Source organism: Apium graveolens, chromosome 3, assembly GCF_009905375.1.
Source record: "Apium graveolens cultivar Ventura chromosome 3, ASM990537v1, whole genome shotgun sequence".
NCBI lineage: Eukaryota > Viridiplantae > Streptophyta > Magnoliopsida > Apiales > Apiaceae > Apium > Apium graveolens.
The window spans coordinates 214,074,378-214,095,588 of NC_133649.1; the positions used below are offsets into that span (position 1 = coordinate 214,074,378).

Below are 21,211 nucleotides of genomic sequence, written 5' to 3' on the forward strand. Positions count from 1 at the left end.
TGCAATTCCACTGTACCTTCCATCACATGCTCCCTTATGAAGTGGTACCTAATGCTGATGTGATTTGTCATTGAGTGCTGAACTGGATTACCTGTCATAGCAATAGCACTTTGATTATCACAGTAAATGGGTATTTTAGAATATATTAACCCTAAATTCAGTAACTGATTCTTCATCCAAAGAATTTGTGCACAACAGCTTCCTACAGCAATGTACTCTGCCTCTGCAATTGATGTAAAAATTGACTTTTGTTTCTTGCTAAACCAAGAAACTAATCTGCCTCCAAGAAATTGGCAGCTTCCCCTTGTGCTTTTCCTGTCAATTTTACACCTTGCAAAATCTGCATATGAGTAACCTATTAGCTTAAAGTCTGATTCCCTAGGATACCACAATCCTAGATCAGCTGTACCCTTAAGGTACTTGAAAATTCTTTTCACAGCTGTTAAGTGAGGTTCTCTTGGATCTGCTTGAAATCTTGCACAAAGACAGGTAGCATACATAATATCAGGTCTACTTGCAGTTATATAGAGTAGTGAGCCAATCATACCTCTATAATCAGTAATATCTACTGATGTACCAGTATCCTTATCCAATTTTGTTACAGTGGTCATAGGAGTGGATGCACTTGAACAGTCTTGCATTCCAAATTTCTTCAACAAATTTCTGGTGTACTTAGATTGACAAATAAAAGTTCCTTCTTTATTCTGCTTGACTTGAAGACCCAGAAAATAGCTAAGTTCTCCTATCATACTCATTTGATATCTTGACTGCATTAGCTTGGCAAACCTTTTACAAAGTCTGTCATTTATAGAACCAAAAATGATATCATCAACATATATCTGCGCCAAAAGTAAGTCCTTTACATGGTTGAGATAGAATAAAGTTTTGTCAATAGTCCATCTGTTAAATCCACTTTCCAGAAGAAACTGAGCTAATGTCTCATACCATGCTCTTGGAGCTTGCTTAAGGCCATAAAGTGCTTTATCAAGTCTGTAGACATGATTAGGAAATTTTGAATCTACAAACCTGGAGGTTGTTCAACATATACTTCTTCTTCCAATGCTCCATTAAGAAAAGCACTTTTTACATCCATTTGAAAGACTTTAAACTTTTTGTGAGCAGCATAATCCAGAAATATCCTAATGGCTTCCAATCTAGCAACTGGTGCAAATGTTTCATCATAATCAATTCCCTCATGTTGAGAATATCCTTTTGCACTTTATTTCTTGTAATTATGCCATCACTATCAGTTTTATTTCTGAACACCCACTTTGTACCAACAACAGATCTATTCTTTGGTCTTGGCACTAGGGTCCAGACTTTATTTCTTTCAAATTTATTTAACTCTTCCTGCATTACTTGCACCCAATTAGCATCTTGAAGAGCTTCTTCCACTTTCTTTGGTTTAGTCTGAGAAAGAAAAGAATGATAGAGACATTCATTTGAAGTTGTTGTTCTAGTTCTAACACCTACTTCAGGATTTTCAATAATTAAGTCAGGTGTATGTGCTTTAGTCCACTTTCTTGCAGATGGAAGGTGATCTCTAGAACTGGATGCTCCCCCATGATCCATAATGTCTCCATCAACATTTTCTAATACTCCCCCTGAAATTATGCACTCTGAGTTGGATCCTTCAGAATTTGAGTTTCCAGAATTATCAGAACTTGGTCCATCAGAACTTGATGAATCAGAACTTGAAGATCCTGTTCTAGGTTCTGATGCTTCTTGAGATGTAGGTGGATCTTCAATATGCTCTTCCTACACATGTGCATTTTCCTTTGGCGTAGTCACCACAGTTTCAATAACATCAGAGTTTAACCCATCAGAGTTTGTAGTATCAGGATTTAGACTATTAGAATTTACAAAATCAGAATTTAAAACTTCATTCTCAAATCTCAGTTGATCATGATCATTGAAATCTTCAAGTCTAGTAATCTTCTTATCATCAAAGGAGACATTGATAGATTCTATGACAACCCTTGTTCTTAAATTGTAGACTCTGAAGGCTTTTGTGGAAAGTGGATATCCAACAAAAATTCCTTCATCAGCTTTTAGATCAAATTTGGATAGCTGTTCAGGATGAGTCTTAAGAACAAAACACTTGCATCCAAATATATGAAAGTACTTCAGAGTTGGCTTCTTTTTCTTCACCATCTCATATGGTGTCTTTCCATGCTTGTTGATAAGTGTTGCATTCTGAGTAAAACAAGCAGTCTGCATAACTTCAGCCCAAAGTAGGTTGGGAACTTTGCTTCATCAAGCATAGTTCTTGCAGCTTCAATAAGAGTTCTATTCTTTCTTTCAACAACTCCATTTTGCTATGGAGTTCCAGGAGCAGAGAATTCCTGCTTTATTCCATGGTCTTTGCAGAACTCTTCCATGATTAAATTCTTGAACTCAGTGCCATTATCACTTTTTATGATCTTCACAGAGTCTTTGACCAATTTATCCAGTTGTTTGACATGATCAATCAAGATAGATACAGTTTCACTTTTTGTGTGCAAGAAATACACCCATGTGTATCTGGTAAACTCATCTACTATGACCATAGCATATTTTTTCTTTACAATAGACATGACATTCACTGGACCAAATAGATCAGCATGTAGTAGGTGATAAGGCTCAAGAATTGAAGATTCAGTCTTGCTCTTGAATGAAGATTTTCTTTGTTTTGCCTTTTGACATGAATCACAAAGGCCATCAGGAGCAAATATTGATTTTAGCAGTCCTCTCACAAGATCTTTCTTGACTAGTTCATTTATATTGTTAAAATTTAAATGAGAGAGTTTCTTGTGCCAATCCCAACTTTTTTTAATTGATGCTCTACTTAACAGAAAGATTGCAGAATCATCAGAACTTGTTAAAAGCTTGGCTTCATAAATGTTACCATGCATGTATCCCTTCAGAACAACTTTGCTTGTAGATTTGCTTACAACTTCACAGTGTTCTTCAAAGAAATCCACATGATAACCTCTGTCACAGATTTGACTAACACTCAGCAGATTGTGTTTAAGTCCTGAGACAAGAGCTACTTTTTCAATGATGACATTCCTAAGATTGATATTTCCATATCCCAGAGTTTTTCCCATATTGTCATCTCCATAAGAAACTCCTGGGCCAGCTTTCTCCACAATGTCTGATAGCAGGGCTTTATTTCCAGTCATATGTCCTGAACATCCACTGTCCAGAACTAGGATGTTTTTCCTGTTGCCCTGCAATCACAAAAACCACTAATGATTAGTTTTAAGGACTCAGACTTGCTTGGATCCTTTGGCCTTATTAAGTTTGTTAGCATTTGCAGCGGATTTAACTTCAGAGTTTATGCTAACATTTTTCATAACAGATTTTACAGTATCAGACTTTACATCAGAACTTACACTAGAAGGAATAACTTCAGAGTTTATGCTAACATTAAGCCTATGTTAACTTCAACTGGTTTATCCTGTTTAAATTTGTCAGAAGTTGACTCTGCCTTAACTTCTGTATCAATATTTTCATCTTTTCAGAATAAGACTTTACGGTTTTAGCTACAAACTTAACAGGATTTACCTTTGGCTTAGTAGTCTGTTTAAAAATAATTGGCTTAATTTGTTCAGTTCCTATTTCACTTTTATCATCTCCATAACCTAAGCCCTCTTTCCAGTTTCCACTACTTAGCAAATTCTGAGTTGTTCTGCCAGAGTTAGTCCAAGTCCTGATAATCTCTCTTTCCTTTTCTAACTCAGTTTTTAGAGATTGATTCAATTTTAGCACTCCATCTCTAACATAAAAAGCATCATATCTTTCTTTATGAGTTTGATGGAACATAACTAACTCCTTTTCTAAATAGTCATTCCTTTTCTTAAAAGCCGGATTTTCAGAAGTTAACCTATCACATGTTAAATTCTGATCTCTATAGCTAATGAATATGGTTTTAATATAAGATCTCAACTCAGTAATATCATCAGTATGAAAAGTATAAGTTGTTTGAGGTACCTTTACCTCAGCAGCTTCAGAACTGCTATCAGCATTTGCCATCAAGGCATAGTTCACCTCATCTTCAGAATCTGAAGTGTATGTCCAGATTTTCTTCTTTGTGACAAGTGCCTTGCCTTTGTCACCTTTTCATTTCTTGTAATAAGGAGATATGTGGCCTTTCTCACCACAATTATAGCATTTAACATTTGAGTAATCTCCTCTGTCAGACTTTCCTCCTTTGCCTTCAGAGTTTCTAAAACTCTTCTTATCAGAACTTCCACTTTTCCTGAAATCTTCTTTCCCTTTTCTGAATTTCCTGCGGGCTATCTTTGTGATACCCTTCACCATAAGAGCACACAATTTCATCATCTCTTCATCAGCATCCATCTCAGATAGACTTTCAGTTTCTGAATACTCATCATCATCATCAGAACTTGATGAATCTGAATCAGACTTTATGATGAGAGCCTTTCCTTTCCCTTTCTTTGAGGCAGCCACTTTGGGGGATTCCTCCTCATCCTTAAGAGCAACTGTTCTTGACTTTCTCACATGCCTCTTACTTCTTTGATCCATCTCAAGTTCATGAGCTTTGAGCATACCATAAATTTCATCAAGAGTAGTTTCATCAAGAGCATAGTTGTCTCTTATAGTAGTTGCCTTCAAATCCCAACTTTCAGGAAGAGCTAAAAGGAATTTAAGATTAGAATCTTCTAAAATATTTCTTATCCACCAGTGACAGATCATTCAAGAGTTTGATAAATCTGTCATATAAACCAGTTAATGACTCATCAGGTTTTGAGTCAAAGTGCTCATACTCTTGAGTGAGTATAGTCCTCCTGTTCTTCTTAATTGCATCAGTTCCCTGGCATCTTATCTCCAAGGCATCCCATATCTCTTTTGCAGTCTTGCAGTTAATTACCCTATTTGACATGACATTATCAATGGCACTATGCAGCAAATGCCTTACCTTGCATCCTTGGCAATAGATGAGATATCTTCAGCTGTATACTCACTTTTCTCCTTTAGTGTAGTCTTTGTTGGCTGATCCGCAACTACTACAGAGAGCTTGGTTGGCTTATGTGGTCCTTCATTAATTATGTCAAGGTATTCTGGATCTGTAGCTTCCAGAAACATAGCCATCCTCACTTTCCATATGGGATACTCAGAAGGTCTCAGCATGGGAACCCTAATAGTCTCATATCAACTGTGGATTTGAGTCTTTGGAGTTTCTTCAGTTTTGGTGGGCTTGGTTGGAGTTTGTTCTTCTTCAGACATGATTATTTTTTATCTTTACTCTATATGTGTTAACATATTGGCTCTGATACCACTTGTTAGGTCACACACATTGTAGAAGGGGGTTGAATACAGTGTATAATACAATCAAGTCGAATTAAGAACACAAGTATGTAACAAAGAATAATCTTATTATTAAAACAGTATTGCAATGAAACTGTTCTCTCTCAGTGATGAACAAATATCACGAGAGCTGCTAGGGTTACAATGAATAATATTCTCGATAATGATAACACTTCTAGTGTAAACCCTATGCTGTGTTTAAATACCACACAGTTACAAGATAATCTCTAATTGATATCGAATATGATTCTGTATCCTAAAATATATCAATTAGTTATCTTTTCCTCCAAGTCTTCTATTCTTCATAGAATTCTTCTCCATGCATATCTCTTCTTGTTTTAGTCTTGATCTTCTTTCCCTTCAATCAGCCGCCTTCCTTATCTGAAAGTCTTCTTAAGTCCTGATATTATCTCTTGATGAATATCTTCTGATATCTTAAGTTCTGATAACTTAAGTTCTGATATCCCAAGTTCTGACTTCAGTATAAGTACTGATTTTCAGTTAAGTCCTGATTTGTCCTGTTAGTCAAGATCTGAAAACTAATTACACAAATCATTATTAGACATGACATCACAAATATATCTAACAAAAAAAACCCCAATTTAAAACCTTTAACAAAATCACAATCTCGAAGCCCTAATTTTAAAATGTGCATAAAAAATCTCAATTGGAAACCCCTAATTAACAAACAAACCCTAATTAAAACACACTTTTCAATTTACTAACAATTAAATCGATTGGAAGTTACCTTCAAGCCCGATGTGTTCTTGAGCCCGATGTGTGAACTTCAGTGTTATTGAACCCAATGTGTGAGTTTCAGTGTTCTTTAAACCTTCAAGACTCTCTCTCCCTCCCCCCCCTCTCTCGATGTGTGTAGATCTGAGTGTGTGTGTGTGTGAGATGTGAGTGCGTAGAGTGAGGGTGCGTGTTTGTGTGTGGTATTATTTAGAAAAATTTGAGCGTAATAATAATAATAATAGTAAATACTATAATAATACGCGTGTACTGTTTTGGAAAGCCCGGGCAAAAAAAAAGGAAAGCCCGTTTATTTTTTTAAGACCCGGGAAATTTTCGGCCCAATTTTTGAATGCCTTTGCAACGGTTTTCTAAAATCGTTGCAAAATCTTCAAATTTTTGCCAACAATGCAATCTGTTGTAACATTTTTAAAAACATTACAATAACTACGTATTTTCCAAAACTACTTTATATATAGCAATGTTTTATGGACAAATTTTAAAGTGAGCTTTGCTATATTCAATCTATGGTGTAGTGATGCATGAAGGGGGATCTTATCCAATTTTTTTGGTAGTTATGGTCCCTGTACCACCAATTTAATATGGAACGTTAGATATTTAAACAAATTAATCATAATCATTAAATCTAAAATAAAGGAATATTCTATAATCAACTATAAGTAGGTATTATAAATTGAATAAAATATCTTACCCTTTTAATGATTTAAACCAAAAAGGTTTCTTAAACTGAATATAATAATAATACAAAATTCGTAATAATTGTTTTCCTTCAAATTCTGGATAATATTTTTTGGATAAAATTTTTAAACTATCACTGAATCAAACATTACTTTGTATGTTTTGCGTGGACCATAAAATTATTAAAATCTGATTTATAGAAATTAAGATAGAGCCGAAATAAAATCAAACGAAACACGGTAATTTTTTTTGTTTGTTTGAACTTTAATTTGTTTTTTTTAACTATTTCAAATTAATAAATATTTGTCGAATAAACATTCGTGCATTGCACACCAGTACATTAAAAATTTGGTAGTCGGTACCATATTTGAGTTTGTATAGTACTTGAGTTTATATAATACACATGATTGCTTTTGTTTCCAAACTTAGATAAGGATAATTCATTCGTTAGTTAATGGTATTGAAATAAAACAAAATAATACACACTATTCATCTTAATTAAAAAAATTAGACTATTCAAAGTTATACTATTGGTTGAGATTAAAATAAATTTAAAATCAAATTAAGTATGATCAGTTGAGTTTATTCATTGTAATGAATTTCGGTCCAAAACAAAATTATAACTACTATTGATTCGGCTAAAAAAATATATCATTGAACTAGTAATTTGTCGATTGGAATAATAGCATCGTGCTAAAAAAATAGTATTTACTATACATCCTGGCTAAAAATTTATATAACTAATCCATGATAAAACAAAATTAAAATCAAAATAAAATTCTTCCAGTTAAAACAAAATAATATTTACTATTTATTTGAGTTAAACAAAAGTATATATTTATCTGGATTTAAACAAAATAAAATCAAACTAAATTTAATTACTTGGATTTGATCAGTATAACGGGTCTCTGGAGAATATTATTGAACAGGGATAAAACTTATCGTTTAAATTAAAAAAAACACGCAATATTGAGCACAACTAGCCCCTGCAAACAACACATCCAAGTTCATATATGTTCTTATGATATTTCATGTTACAATTTTCTACTTATAATTAGAAAAGAAAGATTAAAGTATAGTTTGGCTCTCATCATATTTATTTCTGCCTCCGTCACTATATGAATGAGTCATAATCGTGGACCTGCAAATTCTCTAAAGAGTAGTAACCTTATTGTTTCTATATGATTAATACCACCACAAGGGCGATGAACTCTGATTAGTTCTTGTAAATTCAAAATTTTCGTGGTCGCCCAACTCCATGACAATTTCATGATAGTATTAGAGCATCCTCATGAGTTAAAATTCTTAACTAAAACTAAAAGTGTGTTAAAAATATTATAAATATATTTTAGCCAACCTCTCTGTATTGACTATGTTTGTCGACATGTAAAGACCAGTAGTTAAAGTACACATCATTTATTATCCTATAAAAATAATACATTCTATCTAGAACAACTTAAAAGAATAACAAGTTGCTATTTTTAAAATATAGCCAATCATTATAAGAGAAAAAACCTAAGATTAACCTGAGGAAAATTCCTGAGGTAATTAAACTAAAATTGTTTCAATTCTTCTTTTTAAACCCTAAACTTCCCTTTTTCCCAAAAAAATAAAATTTATATTATCATAAACATATCAAACATAACATAATATTAGAACTAGGGCTTTGTATATGTTCAGGGATTCTATCACGTTGTTTCCGTCTCCCTGTTGTGCAGGATGTTCAAAATATTTTCATTTATACTTTGTTGTCTAGTTTATAAACCATGGATGCAACAACTAACAAACACAAGCCAAACTTGTGATTTTAGCATTGGATATAAACTTTGATTAAAATGATGTTCTTATTTTTGGTTGTGTTGAAGTGATCTGACAATGAAGTTGTTCATTTAAAATTGAAAGATGTAGTTAGGTGTTTGATGCTCAGTAAATAACATATGATATACCGTATATAAATCGGTTTAGAGTGTCTTAAAGACAGTACGACATCGTTTAATTCAAGCAACTCAGGGATTTTCCTAAATTTAAATTTTGGATCCCTTTAATCATCTTTATAATCCACTCCACCGGAGTAAATTACCTTGTAAGTTTAACAATTATACATTATCATTATTTTATATTATTTTAACTAAGCATTTTAGGTAACGTCGTTGAAGATGTTGTTAGCATGTTATTATGTCAAGGCTATTCAAGAAAATTTTAAGAGAGAAGTAACTGAAGGTAGCGATAGTTTATTTTATTTTTCATGTATCTAAAATAAAAGAGCGAAATTAATGTTATTAACATGATCAGGAATTGGAAGGAAAATTTTAAAATAATTATTAAGTTATAATTTAATTGTAAAATTTTAAAAAAATATAACTTAAGTAATAAGGGTATATTTGTAATGTTGATTATTATTTTAATTAATCACACCGCTTGCTTTCCCTTTTATATAAATTTTTGGAGTGAAAAAATTTCAAATTTTCACTTTCTTCATTTATTTCTCTTCTTAAGAAACTCAAAAATATAAACAAGAGTGAAAAAAAATATATTTTTTTGTGTTGTTTTATTTTTTAAAACTGGGGAGTAGGGCATAAAAACATGATATAAAGGGCAATTTGGTCAAGAGAAAGTGAAATAAGGTATCTTCGACCAGGGGAAGGAAAGTATTGGGAAACGAGAAAGAGGAGGTGGAGAGGGTTTGGTATAATTTTCCATCCAATTTTGTCTCTCTCTTTCCATTCTCTCCCTAGCTCTCCTCTTCCTTCAGAGCGAGATAGCGCCGATCGGATCCTTCTTCTGATCCGACCCGACCCTAATTTTTGATTCACATTATTCTCTTCACTCATCAATCCACTTTGATCGAGATTTTTCATTAATTCAACTTCGATCATCTACTACTTATCAATCACTACTTTCTTAATCAATTCAATTATAAACCCTAATTTTAATGGCAACCAATGTTTTTACCCAATCCGAACCACCACAAGTGTTTGTTCAATCCGAACCGACTTCTGTTTTAGTTGGTGCTGACTCGGATTCTGTTGGGGCTCCGATCAATTCGGGTGATAATAGTGTGAAACAAGTGTGGGGGAAGCCATTGAATGGTAATGGAAATACTGGTGCTGTTACGGCGGCTACTGCTGTTGTTGATGTTAGTCCTGTTATGGATACTCACTCCTGGCCTGCTCTTTCGAAAGCTCCTCCTAAATCGGCTTCTTCCGATTCGCTTCTTTCTGAAGGATCCTTGCCTGCATCTCAGGTTTAGTTAGCAATGCCTCGGATTGTGTTTATGTTTCGTACATTGTGTTATAAGATTTTAATTATCATTTTCATTTGGTTAGAAATTCATTAATTAATATGTTTTATTATATGGGATAATAATTGAATTTAGTGTAGAAGAAACTATTTAAAATGATGAGTTAATTGATTCTAAAGTTGATCCCTTTTTAAAGTTAAAGAGGTATTGAATGAGATTAATAGTTTCATTGTTATTGTTGTTGGTGAGATGAATTTTAAAGGAATGTTGATAGAAGATGAGAGAATTTTACGGCTTGAAAACACATTTGCATCAACCAAAGAAAGCGAGAGAATATTTCATTTTTTATTTTTTTTTGAAGAACATCCTCAAGTTTCATGTTATTTCATCTTCTATCTACTTGCCACTTTTTTTAGCTCCAAAAGATACGTTGAGAAAGACTAGAGAATGCATCAACTTCTGAATTAGCTATAATGTTGTAAATATCCCTTTAAATCATGAATTCTCTGCTCTATTTTATGAAATTCCCTTAGTATCATATCCTCAATCATGGTTCTAATAAAATATAAATTATCATTAGATATATGATATGATAAAATATAGTAACTAATGAATATTTAATTGAGTTAATTATATATAATTTATATTTATATATGTGGATATTTAAAAATATCCAAATACTTAAATATAGCATATATCATTTGGCCTTTTAGTTGAATATGGTGATATATGTTTAATTTTTGTAAATGTTTCTGTATTTCAGGTTAGTGGAATGGGCTCTATATCTTCAAGTAAACAAGTTTTAGCTAATACTTCAAGTCCTAATTCAAATGTGAATCATGTAACAAATACACGCCAAAGGTCTATTAAGCGTGGTACAAACAATGGAGGCTTTATTCAGCCATCTTCACCAAAACCACAGGCTCCAGCTGTGGAAGTGCCACCAGGAAAACCTGGTAATGCTACTGGAGAGTCTTTCTCCCATAAGGAGGGTGGTCCAAAGGGAGGATTTGGGAATGATCACCAACCCCAGCGTAGTAATTCGTTTAACAGGCGGGGAGGCAGTGGGCAGCATCCACGTGGAGATGCTTCTTATCATCATAGTTATGGGGGAAGACGTGATCAGGATCGTGGGAATCAGGACTGGAATCATACTCAGCAGAGTTACGGTAGCAGGGACAACTACATGCAGCAGCAGAGAGGTGCTCATAGGGGCTATCCACGAGGTCCACATGCGTCTCAGTTTATCGCTCCTCAGCCTGTGCCTGTCCCTGTCCGCCCTTTTCCCAGTCACATGGTTTTCCCCACAGGTGAGATGTTTTATCATTAATTGTATTATATATCACAGTTTTGCTCGATATATATGCTTTGTAACCAACATATATGTGATTTCAGATGTTCCACAACCTGTATTTTATGTTCAAAGTCCGGAATCTCTCAGAGGAGTTGTGCCTATCATGCCACAGGTGGCAGCTCATCCTATGTATTATCCTCCCTTTCCAGATCCTCAGTTGCATGTTAAGATAATGAATCAAATAGAATATTATTTCAGGTACTTCATTTTCTTTATTTTACTTTCTAGATCTGTTGTTGGTCAAGCGATATGTTAGTTTTGTGGGGAACTAAACAGCTATTTAACTTTAAGTTTTGCTTTTGCAGCAATGAAAATTTAGTTAAAGATACATTTTTGCGGAAAAACATGGACGAACAGGGATGGGTTCCTATTAAGTTAATAGCAGGCTTTAAGAAAGTAAGTTTTTACGATATTTGTATAACTATATCTGTGCAGTTATGTTTACTCCTTTGTGGTTCTAATTTTTCTGCTTATTATAATGAATTCTTTAATTTGTTCTTTTATGCCTTATTCTATCATCCAATTTTCTAGCTGTTGGATGGCTTCTGTTCTACTTGGGGTAAGTATGCAACATCATAAGTCATGCACCTTACATGGTATGATGAACTTGTGACATTGTGACATATCTTATTTTTATTTTTTTTGTGAACATTGGAGACTAACTTGCTATAGAATTTGTGGTAATATCTTATTTCCTTGATTATTTTCTTATGATCTGTTGGACAGCCTTAGTTCTCCTTCTGGACTTATGGTAGTCCTAAGAGAAATTACACAACATAATAAAGTTCTGCACCTTACATGGTGTGATGAACTCGTGGAGTTGTCACATCTCTTAGCAATTATTTTCTTGTGAATATGGGAGACTAAGTTGCTATACCATTTCTGGTGTAGTTTTAGTCTAATATATTATTTCCTTGATTCTCTTATGATCGGTGCTATTACAAGTTTGAGGGAACTTTGATTTACTCTACCTATCCTCCCTACTTAATAGCTTGAAGAAGTGGTATGTTTTGAAAGCCTGGAACTGACATGAGCATGTTCTTTTCTTTTGAAACAGTCTTGGTAGCATGTCATGTAAAGCAGTTTTCCTTTTATAAATTCACATGTCGATTCTTATTTTATGTTCTTTTTTGCTCTTGGTCCTTCAATTTTTTTTTGCTCCGTATATTTTTTTGTTACAATCTACTAGTAATTGATGATTCCAATTTTTTATAGCTATATGCTGCCATATGAAATTCACTTCAAATTAGCTTTGCCAGATTTGGAAATTGACATTTCTGAACGAGATAATTTATTTTTTGGCCTAAAACATATGCTTTTGCGAAATGGATGTTTTTTTATTATTATTAACATGAGATAAGTATAGGTTAAGTTAATATGCTTCAAAAAAGACATGCTTGTAATTTCCTCTGGACTTTCTATGGTGTTCTTTACTAAATTGGTCGATTAAAGGTTTAACATTAAAGTTATTGTTTTTCCTCTAAATTATTAAGTCCAATAACCATTAGACATAGGGTTAGAAATGGAGCGTAAATGGAGAGGGATCCCGACCTAAATATAGGAAATAGACGACTTATTGTTTTGAGGTGTACTTTGAACAAAGCAGTACAACCTTTGTATTTGAGATGTAGTGATGTAGTTTGTGTCAAGAAGTGCATGTCCATATATATATACATATATATTTATATGTATATAATCATGTACCGGTGCATCTAGATGAATCTACACTATTATTAGTTTATTACTGGACTTCATTCAGGACTTTTTGGCTTACCACAAATAAGTTATTTATAGTCTGCAAGTATAAGTTTTTTTTACCAAAAATAAGTTTTGCTTGGAGAGTTCAATTACTAAGTTAATTATGTGTTTGGTAATGTATGACTATGACCTGCAATTTATCATAAGGAACGATATGATAAAAAATAGTAGTTAAAAGTTTCATGTTTCATGTTGATCAATGTCTAAGTCTAGCTACAAACTGCAACGAGGCAAAAAAAATGTTACTTGCATTCATTTTATAAGTCTCCTTTAAGTTTCAAGTTATTAGTTCTTAATGTAGTTATATTGGGATCCATTTTTTTTAATAAATTATATAGATGATGGTCTAATTAATACAAATTAATAAAAGATTATTGAAACCCTTAATACAGGGTCTTTACCAAGTACCAGTATGAGATGTTAGCCTACTTCCATAGACTTTTTCAAAATGTATGTTGTACTTCCTCCGTTCCTCCCAATACTTTACATTTTTAAACGTACCCAGAATAGTAAAATTTTAATAATTAAAAAAGTTAAATGGCCCACCACTTCCCATTATTTTTTTTGCTAACCCACCACTTCCCACTACTTTCTTTCATCTTTCTAATTTATTACTTGAATATTGACGGGTTCGACAATTTTCCACTTTCTACTCATTTTTTTCACCTTCCCTGTCCTCCGCGCCTGACCCAACTGTAAAGAATTGGGAGTGACTGAGGGAGTAGTATGTAAATGATTATTGATTATGATCTCCTATCTGTTTTTTTTATCTTCATATTGATTGTGCATGTAACGATTGTGTCTTGTTAAATGACCGTGATAAGTTCCAAATTTCTGTGAATAGGCACGGGCACAGTAACGTCCTCGGTAGGTAAAAGTTATAGCTTATGGAAAGTGGAAACACAAGTTTTAATCCCCTTCTAGCTTATGGTCCTACGTCGTCATTTTGCATTCCGTTTTTGGTTGCTTTTTCAGTTGCTTAATAACTTGTGGAATCATATAACAATGTGTACTCCATCCTTAAAAGTGCCATTTGTCGGAAACTGACTGCCGCACTACTCGATGCATATTTTAAATTTCATTTAGCCTTCACCTAGCCTCTACAGTGTTTGCTTTCAGTTTTGTAGATTAGATGTTAGTGCTGTGGTTTAAGCCTTGCCATTTATATTTCTTGCACGCGTTAATATTTTCATACTGGTCTCGATGTAATTTTTTTAGCAGTGTGGTTTTTTAAAAATATTTATGTCATGATTTTTTTTGGTAGCTGTAATCTTCATGTGAATAGATTTTTTGCAGTCATTTCATGTTATTTCTTTTAAATGATCAATTTGAATCAGAAGAATATTGTATATCATTTTACATGTTCAAAATTTAACTTCCAATGGTTTCGTGCTAATGCATTCTCTATATTCGAACTTATAAGACAGTGTTCGTAAACAATTTGAGAAATTGCAGTTCAGTCTATTTCCATTCTCATTCAATCTAAAATCCTAAAATACTTTTTAATGTAAATGGTGATATGGAGCGGAGATAAAGCATTCTTTTGCAAGTAGTAGTCGTATCAATGAACTGGTATCTTTATTTATTTATCTTCTTCGTCATTGCAGCATTGCTCTAAGATGATATAATTAGTCCTTCCCCAAGAAGTTGCACTCAAAACATGTTATAAGTCGAGTAAGAATGACTATCCACCTTTGGATTAAGAGAAGGAATAAAAGGGACAATGAATTTGTAGCACACTGAATGGAATTAGCTTGTGTTCTTTTGTTTCTTTTTGTTCGTAGTCTGAACACCTTGATAGAAACTAAGCAAGTCATATTTATTTTATTGAAGTGAACGCCTTCAATATAAACGGCAGAAATGTTGTTATGTTGGTTTTCACACTTTCCCCGATGTGTTGATTCTCTATTTTCTCTTTTATAAGTTGATGAACTTTCATGTCAAATCTATATCATTCATTTTGTTCTTTTAATTGAAGTTGTATTTCGCTATCAAAAACCTCCAGGAAAGGCCTGTAGTGTGAATCTGACGGCGCTTCCCCGAATGTATTTTTTGTAGGAGATTGCTGTGCGTGATATGTTGCACATACAACACCATCTCACCATTTATTTTTCTCTTTTGCAGGTTTTGAATTTGACAGACAATATTATGCTCATATTGAATGCTGTTCAGGCGTCAACTGTTGTTGAAGTCCAGGTAATTATACATTGTTAACTTCTTTTTTAAAGAAAATATTCCTGTGCAGGTGATAAATGATAGAAAACCATTTGAATTGGACAAGTAGATTATTGTAGTTCCAATGTCTAACGTAAATGAGTATGCTATTAATTTAGTTTTTGCATTCTGTGTTACATGTTTATTCCAATGCGAAAATATTCCTGTGCAGGTGATAAATGATAGAAAACCATTTGGATTGGACAAGTAGATTATTGTAGTTCCAATGTCTAACGTAAATGAGTATGCTATTAATTTAGTTTTTGCATTCTGTGTTACATGTTTATTCCAATGCGAGAACACCTCCACCCTTTATCCCTCCCACCACCGCCACCTCCCACCGGGAAACACACAACTGAAACCCCCCCCCCCCTTCTTTTATGTCAGTTTGAAGTATTTATGTTCATTTCATGTTCAATTTTGCAGAATGACAAAATTAGGAAGCGAAATGAGTGGATGAAATGGATCATGCCTCCCGGCCCATTTTCTCCTGTATCAAGCCCTCAGGCTCGTACAAAGGCTAGTCATGATATGCTAACAGGTCAATTTCAAGGCGTTTCTTTGGATGAGAAGTCGGTGCATGGCCACACTGAGATGTTTAAGAAGTCATTATCTGGAGAATTTAGTAGCCAATCGCAACAATCTGGAAGTGGAAGTGATGTTCAGACTGGTTATGAGCGCAAGAGTTCTGCTGGAAGTCTAAGTAAATGATCGCAGAAATCTGTCATGCCTTGTCCGATAGAGGAAGAGAGTGAGAGAGAGAGGGAGTACTATAATGACGGTGACAAAACATTTTAAATCTGCTGGGTTGTCTATGTATCTTACCAGTTGGTGATGGTTTTGCGTCTTGGAGTGGCAAACAGACAAAAAAAAAATAATAGGGGAAGAAAAACATAAAGAAGAAACCTAAAACTCTAATAAAACAACAAAAAACAAGAATATATTATGACTTTAAGGAAGTGTTTGAAAATTTTGGATTAATGTTCCGTAATGGTTGGGATCATATTGTTTTTGTTTCTATGTGTTATCATTTTGTGGTTTGCTTGTGTATCTTATTTGGGGAATTTTGTTCCTACTTCCCCTGAGCTTACCCCTTAGCTAGTTTTTGATATTCTTTGGGGTCATGTTATCTTCCATTGTGGAAGCATACGAATAGGTTATTCAGAGCCATTGGTGTGTTTTAGCAGATGAAGGCCAAAAAGCTCGTGGTGAATCAGACTCGATGTCGTTTCATGTGTTTAAGTCTATAGTTTCAGCACTATTATATTTGGTTCTATTTACCAAGTGCTTTTGTGGAATACAATTTTAATTTATTTCAGATATATACTTTCTTCCTCAACACTATGATTATATTTTTCATAATGTTGTAGCAATGAATGTTTTGAGTGTGGCATGTGTCTAAAACATTGAAATCCATGCATGAACTAGACTAGATAGTTGTGCTAGGGAAACTATAAAACAAAGTTGCCTGCCAATATATGTCGACACCGATTGAATAGGGGGGGCAAGAGGTCTGCCTATCCTCAAATAATTTTTATTGGTTTTTATCAGTATATCTTTAAAATGACCCCTTGGTCGTTATTTTTATAGCAAATATATAATAATTAGAGGCAAAAATAATAAGTGATGGCACTTTTTGATAATTCTTTTGATAAATATAGTCCTTTTTAATTTGATTTTAGCAAAAATCTCAAACTATTAGTATTCTACATAATGTTACGAAAGTTGAATATTAGAGAGTATAAAAACGAGATTTCAGCATATTTCAGACGATAAGTTATTTCCGTAACCTGGAGGGTGACCATGGCTCAAGTATTTTGATCATAAAACCTTGTATTGCTTCTCTGTTGTTTGTGTTGCTTATATCTTACCGGATGAATATCAAGTCCCAAATATTAGTAGTTTTGAATACACATATATAAAAAAAGAAAAAATGCTAAAGAATCATTGGTGTCGTATTTGAGGTCTTGGAGTTTAACCCAACGTGTATAATATTTATATTAGCGGAAAAAGAAAAGAGAAAAAGAAAATAGTAACCACCTTACTTACCCACAGAATTTGAGGCATGCGGGGGGGATATATTGATAATATAAGTAGAGTGGCATCTGCAGTAGGCAGTAAGGAAGACATTGGAAATCGGGGCTAATGCCTGCACAACATCCATCGGATAATAACCTCTTACTTATATACTTATTATTTACCAACGGTCTATCACTGTTTCTTCCTCTGCTGGAAATCTGGACACACCAAAAATCCTTCTTTCTTCTCATTTACATTTTTCACACTAAAAATCGTTCGGTTTTAATATCAACTGTGAAATGCAACCAGTCAATATCAAATGACACAAATGCTAGAGTGACCAAAATGGTTCCTAAATACTTCCTTATAATGAGATCAAATATACGTTCTCAAATTAAAACATGACATGTCATTTGGGAAATATTTTGGAAACCGATTCGACCAGCCTAGCCATCCAGCAATGGGAAGTAAAGGAGTATATATTCAAGTTACAACTCCATAACACTTTACTTGTTGTGTATGCATTCAGAATCCGAATATCTGACTGCTTCTCACTAGTATCCCCCCAACCCATACCTTATATTCTTGTTTTATTTCTCTTTTATGAATTACAGAGATTGATGGATTTGATGGTCACTGTGAGTCTGTCAAAATGAAGATAAATATTACAAATGGCAACAGTCAAATCAGTATTCTACAAACATGTACTCTGCATTTATGTATATATGTAATTTATGTGTATTTGCATGGGGTAAAATTCCGCAGCCACGGAACTTCCGCAATGTTTCAACGCGGAAGACTTCCGCAATGAAACAATGCACGCGGAAGACTTCCGCAATGAAACAATGCGGAATACCCGGGTATACGTCCCTCGAACTAATATGATGGTAAGTAAGTGAAGTGGTTCTTTTTTATTTTAAATTTTATTCGATGTTTAATTCAATATAAATCTCTTTCTTAAATTTTATTAAGTACTTTATTTTTAAAAAATATAAAAATCAAATATAAAACTATAAATTCAAATTTATTTATCATCAAATTTAATAATGGAGATTTAAATGTTGAAGATAACATGAAACATTCAATATTAGAAATTTCAAATGAAATGATACAACTTACTAATAGACATTGTACTTCATTCATACTTATCAAGTGCTTAATATATGTTTTCAACAAAATAATATTTATTTATTTTTTCACATACCTATATTATAAAAAACAAATTAAAATTAAGTATTATATGTTTAGACAATTTTTTTAAATATTTAATGTATTATTTTCATAAAAAAGGCAAAATATACAATAATAATCAAAAAAAATAATTTTTTGATATAAAAAATTTATGTAATATTGACAAGTAACATGAATGTTATTATGAATTTTAAAATTTTTTTACTAATTATTTTCTTCACAAAAAAAAACAAAAAAAAAACAATTATCAAAACTGCTTCCGCAATGAATCATAGCGTAAGCTTTTGCTTCCGCAATGATTCATTGTGGAAGGAACTAATGTTTTGACAATTTATGCGCGTTTTAGCGCGTGGATTGGCTGAAGCTTTAAATACACCTTCCGCAATGATTCATTACGGAAGTGTGCATTAAATTTACCTTACCAGCTTCCTTTTTTGCTTTATAAACCCAATTCCACCATTTTTCTCTATCATTTTTCAATTTGGAGCCAAAAAGAGGTTAGTTTTTTTTTTACTATGGCATCTCATTTATTTAATTATTCAAGTTCATCTAGTGAGCATGACGATTTTGATTATTTTACACCCGTTGGGAAAAATCCGGTTTATCGTAAACTTATTGTAGATGATGTTAATGAATTGATAGATGTTGATAATTATAAATGTAAGAAAAAATTGGATATGGATGATGATGATATTGAGTATATGGAAAAAAAGAATATGGATGATGATGATATTGAGTATATGGAAAAAGAGAAATATCATAAAAAAGAAGAGGGAGATTGTAAGGGAAAAGGAAAAATGAATGATGATGATTTTTGTAGAGAAGAGAAAATGAATATAAGTGATGATGATGTTGATGATGATGATGAAAATGATGATATGAGTTTTGACAAAAAAGGTTACGGTTTTTTAAAGTCAAATATGAATAGTGTTGTGCCTTGCGTTGGTATGTTTTTTAACACTTTGGATGAAGCCGAAATTTTTTATAGAGATTATGGTAGAAGTGTTGGATTTGAGATTATTATTAGGAGTACTCATAGACATTCACGGGGTAATGGTATCTCCTCTCGTTTGTATATTTGTCGTAAGGGTGGAAGACTAGGTTCTAGTACGAAATTGGATGTTGATGATGAAAGAAAGGAAAAAAGAAGGATCGGAGATGTAATTCCGAGAACAAATTGTAGTGCTCGAATGTGTGTCGCTCATAGAGTTAAAAATGATAAATGGGAAGTAACTTTGGTTAAATTAGAGCATGATCATGATATGGTAACCTCAGATAAAGTACAATTCATGCAAAGGTCCAAAAATATAGATCCGGTTACCCGAGCATTGCTTGAGTTATTTGATAAATCGGGCATTAAAACCGCTAAAGCGATGAGATTTCTTGGTGAAATATGGGGTGGTGTGGAAAAACTTGGATTTTCTAATCAAGATGTTCGTAACATAATTCGTGATATTCGACGACGGGTGTTCGATTCCGGTGATGCGGGGAGTGGGATGACATTGCTACGCCAATTGAAAGAAAAAAGTTTTGGAAACTTTTTCTATCGAGTTGATTTGGATGAAGAAAATAGAGTTAGAGGTTTGGTTTGGGTTGATCATCGATCATTGAACGCATACACGAATTTTAGAGATGTTGTTTCATTTGACTCCACATATAGGACCAATAGGTATTGTATGCCGTTTATACCAATAATCGGGGTCAATCACCATTACCAAAATATCTTGTTCGGGTTTGCACTCATGCGGGATGAGACGGAGATTTCATATAAATGGGTTTTGAAGACATGGTTGGAAGCCGTCAGAAACAAACCTCCCCTATCTTAGTAATGTGCCGGAGAATATTAGAAGAAGGTATCGGGTAATGGTTTCTTTGGAAGGAAATATTGATTGTGAATGTAAAAAATTTGAACATTCCGGGATGCTTTGCAAACATATCCTACGCTATCTTGACAAGAAACAAAAAACCATGATACCAACAATTTTTATCAAATCAAGATGGACGGCGAGCGCAAATAAAATTGATGGTTTTTCGCCTTATAATCCTCCCGTTCTTGTTGATGTTGGTGATTCAACAACGGCAAGGTATAGTGCTTTGTGTAAATCTTTTCAAGGTTTGGGTGCTCTTGGAAGTTGTTCAAAACCACGATACAATTACGTCATGGATTTGATTGAGAAAGGAAAATGTTACGTGATTGAAAAGTTTCGTGAAGAAGAAAATAATTCAAGAATGGAGGAGGAGTTCCAAGTTTACGATGAACATGATCCAATATTCAATCCTCCAATGTCACAAACAAAGGGAAGAAAGAAGGATTCGGCAAGGTATAAAAGTGGCATTGAGACGTCAACAGCAAAGAAAAATTCAGGAAGGTCTAAAAGTGGTATTGAGACGTCAACTGAAAAAATCCGTTATTGCGGTTTTTGTGGTGTGGCCGGACATGATAGGAGGCGTTGTCTTAAAAATCCAAATAGAAATTTTAAATGATTTAATTCTATTTGAATGTAGAAATTTAAATTAATGGAATGTAATATTTGAATTTGGAATGTCATATTTGAATTTGGCTTTTAAATATTATTTGGTATGTATTGGAGCTATAATTTACTTTTTTTATAAGTACAAATTTTAAAAAATTAATAGCTGAAAAAACAGGGGAGTAAAACCTACTTCCGCAATGATTCATTGCGGAA

The 21,211-nt window shown here is 33.4% G+C and overlaps 2 protein-coding genes across 2 annotated transcripts; both read left to right on the forward strand.

The window, feature by feature from the left end:
* The first annotated feature begins 9,367 nt into the window (after positions 1-9,367).
* LOC141713083 (la-related protein 1C) lies at positions 9,368-16,354 on the forward strand. Its single transcript, XM_074516316.1, has 6 exons — positions 9,368-9,991; positions 10,752-11,298; positions 11,384-11,540; positions 11,648-11,738; positions 15,225-15,296; positions 15,741-16,354. Exons 1-6 carry the CDS (start codon positions 9,680-9,682, stop codon positions 16,023-16,025), a joined length of 1,464 nt encoding a protein of 487 aa, XP_074372417.1. The 5' UTR covers positions 9,368-9,679; the 3' UTR covers positions 16,026-16,354.
* Positions 16,355-20,387: 4,033 nt separating this feature from the next.
* Positions 20,388-21,008, forward strand: LOC141714801 (uncharacterized). The gene has a single exon (XM_074518299.1). It carries the CDS (start codon positions 20,388-20,390, stop codon positions 21,006-21,008), a length of 621 nt encoding a protein of 206 aa, XP_074374400.1.
* The last annotated feature ends 203 nt before the right edge of the window (positions 21,009-21,211 follow it).

What these genes read in the sequence shown, in the direction of transcription:
- LOC141713083 (XM_074516316.1), top strand. Translation starts at nt 9,680, where the DNA reads ATGGCAACCAATGTTTTTACCCAATCCGAACCACCACAAGTGTTTGTT. An exon ending in GATCCTTGCCTGCATCTCAG is followed by an intron (nt 9,992 to 10,751) that starts GTTTAGTTAGCA and finishes TCTGTATTTCAG; the next exon opens with GTTAGTGGAATGGGCTCTAT. An exon ending in CAAATAGAATATTATTTCAG is followed by an intron (nt 11,541 to 11,647) that starts GTACTTCATTTT and finishes TTGCTTTTGCAG; the next exon opens with CAATGAAAATTTAGTTAAAG.
- LOC141714801 (XM_074518299.1), top strand. Translation starts at nt 20,388, where the DNA reads ATGGTTTCTTTGGAAGGAAATATTGATTGTGAATGTAAAAAATTTGAA.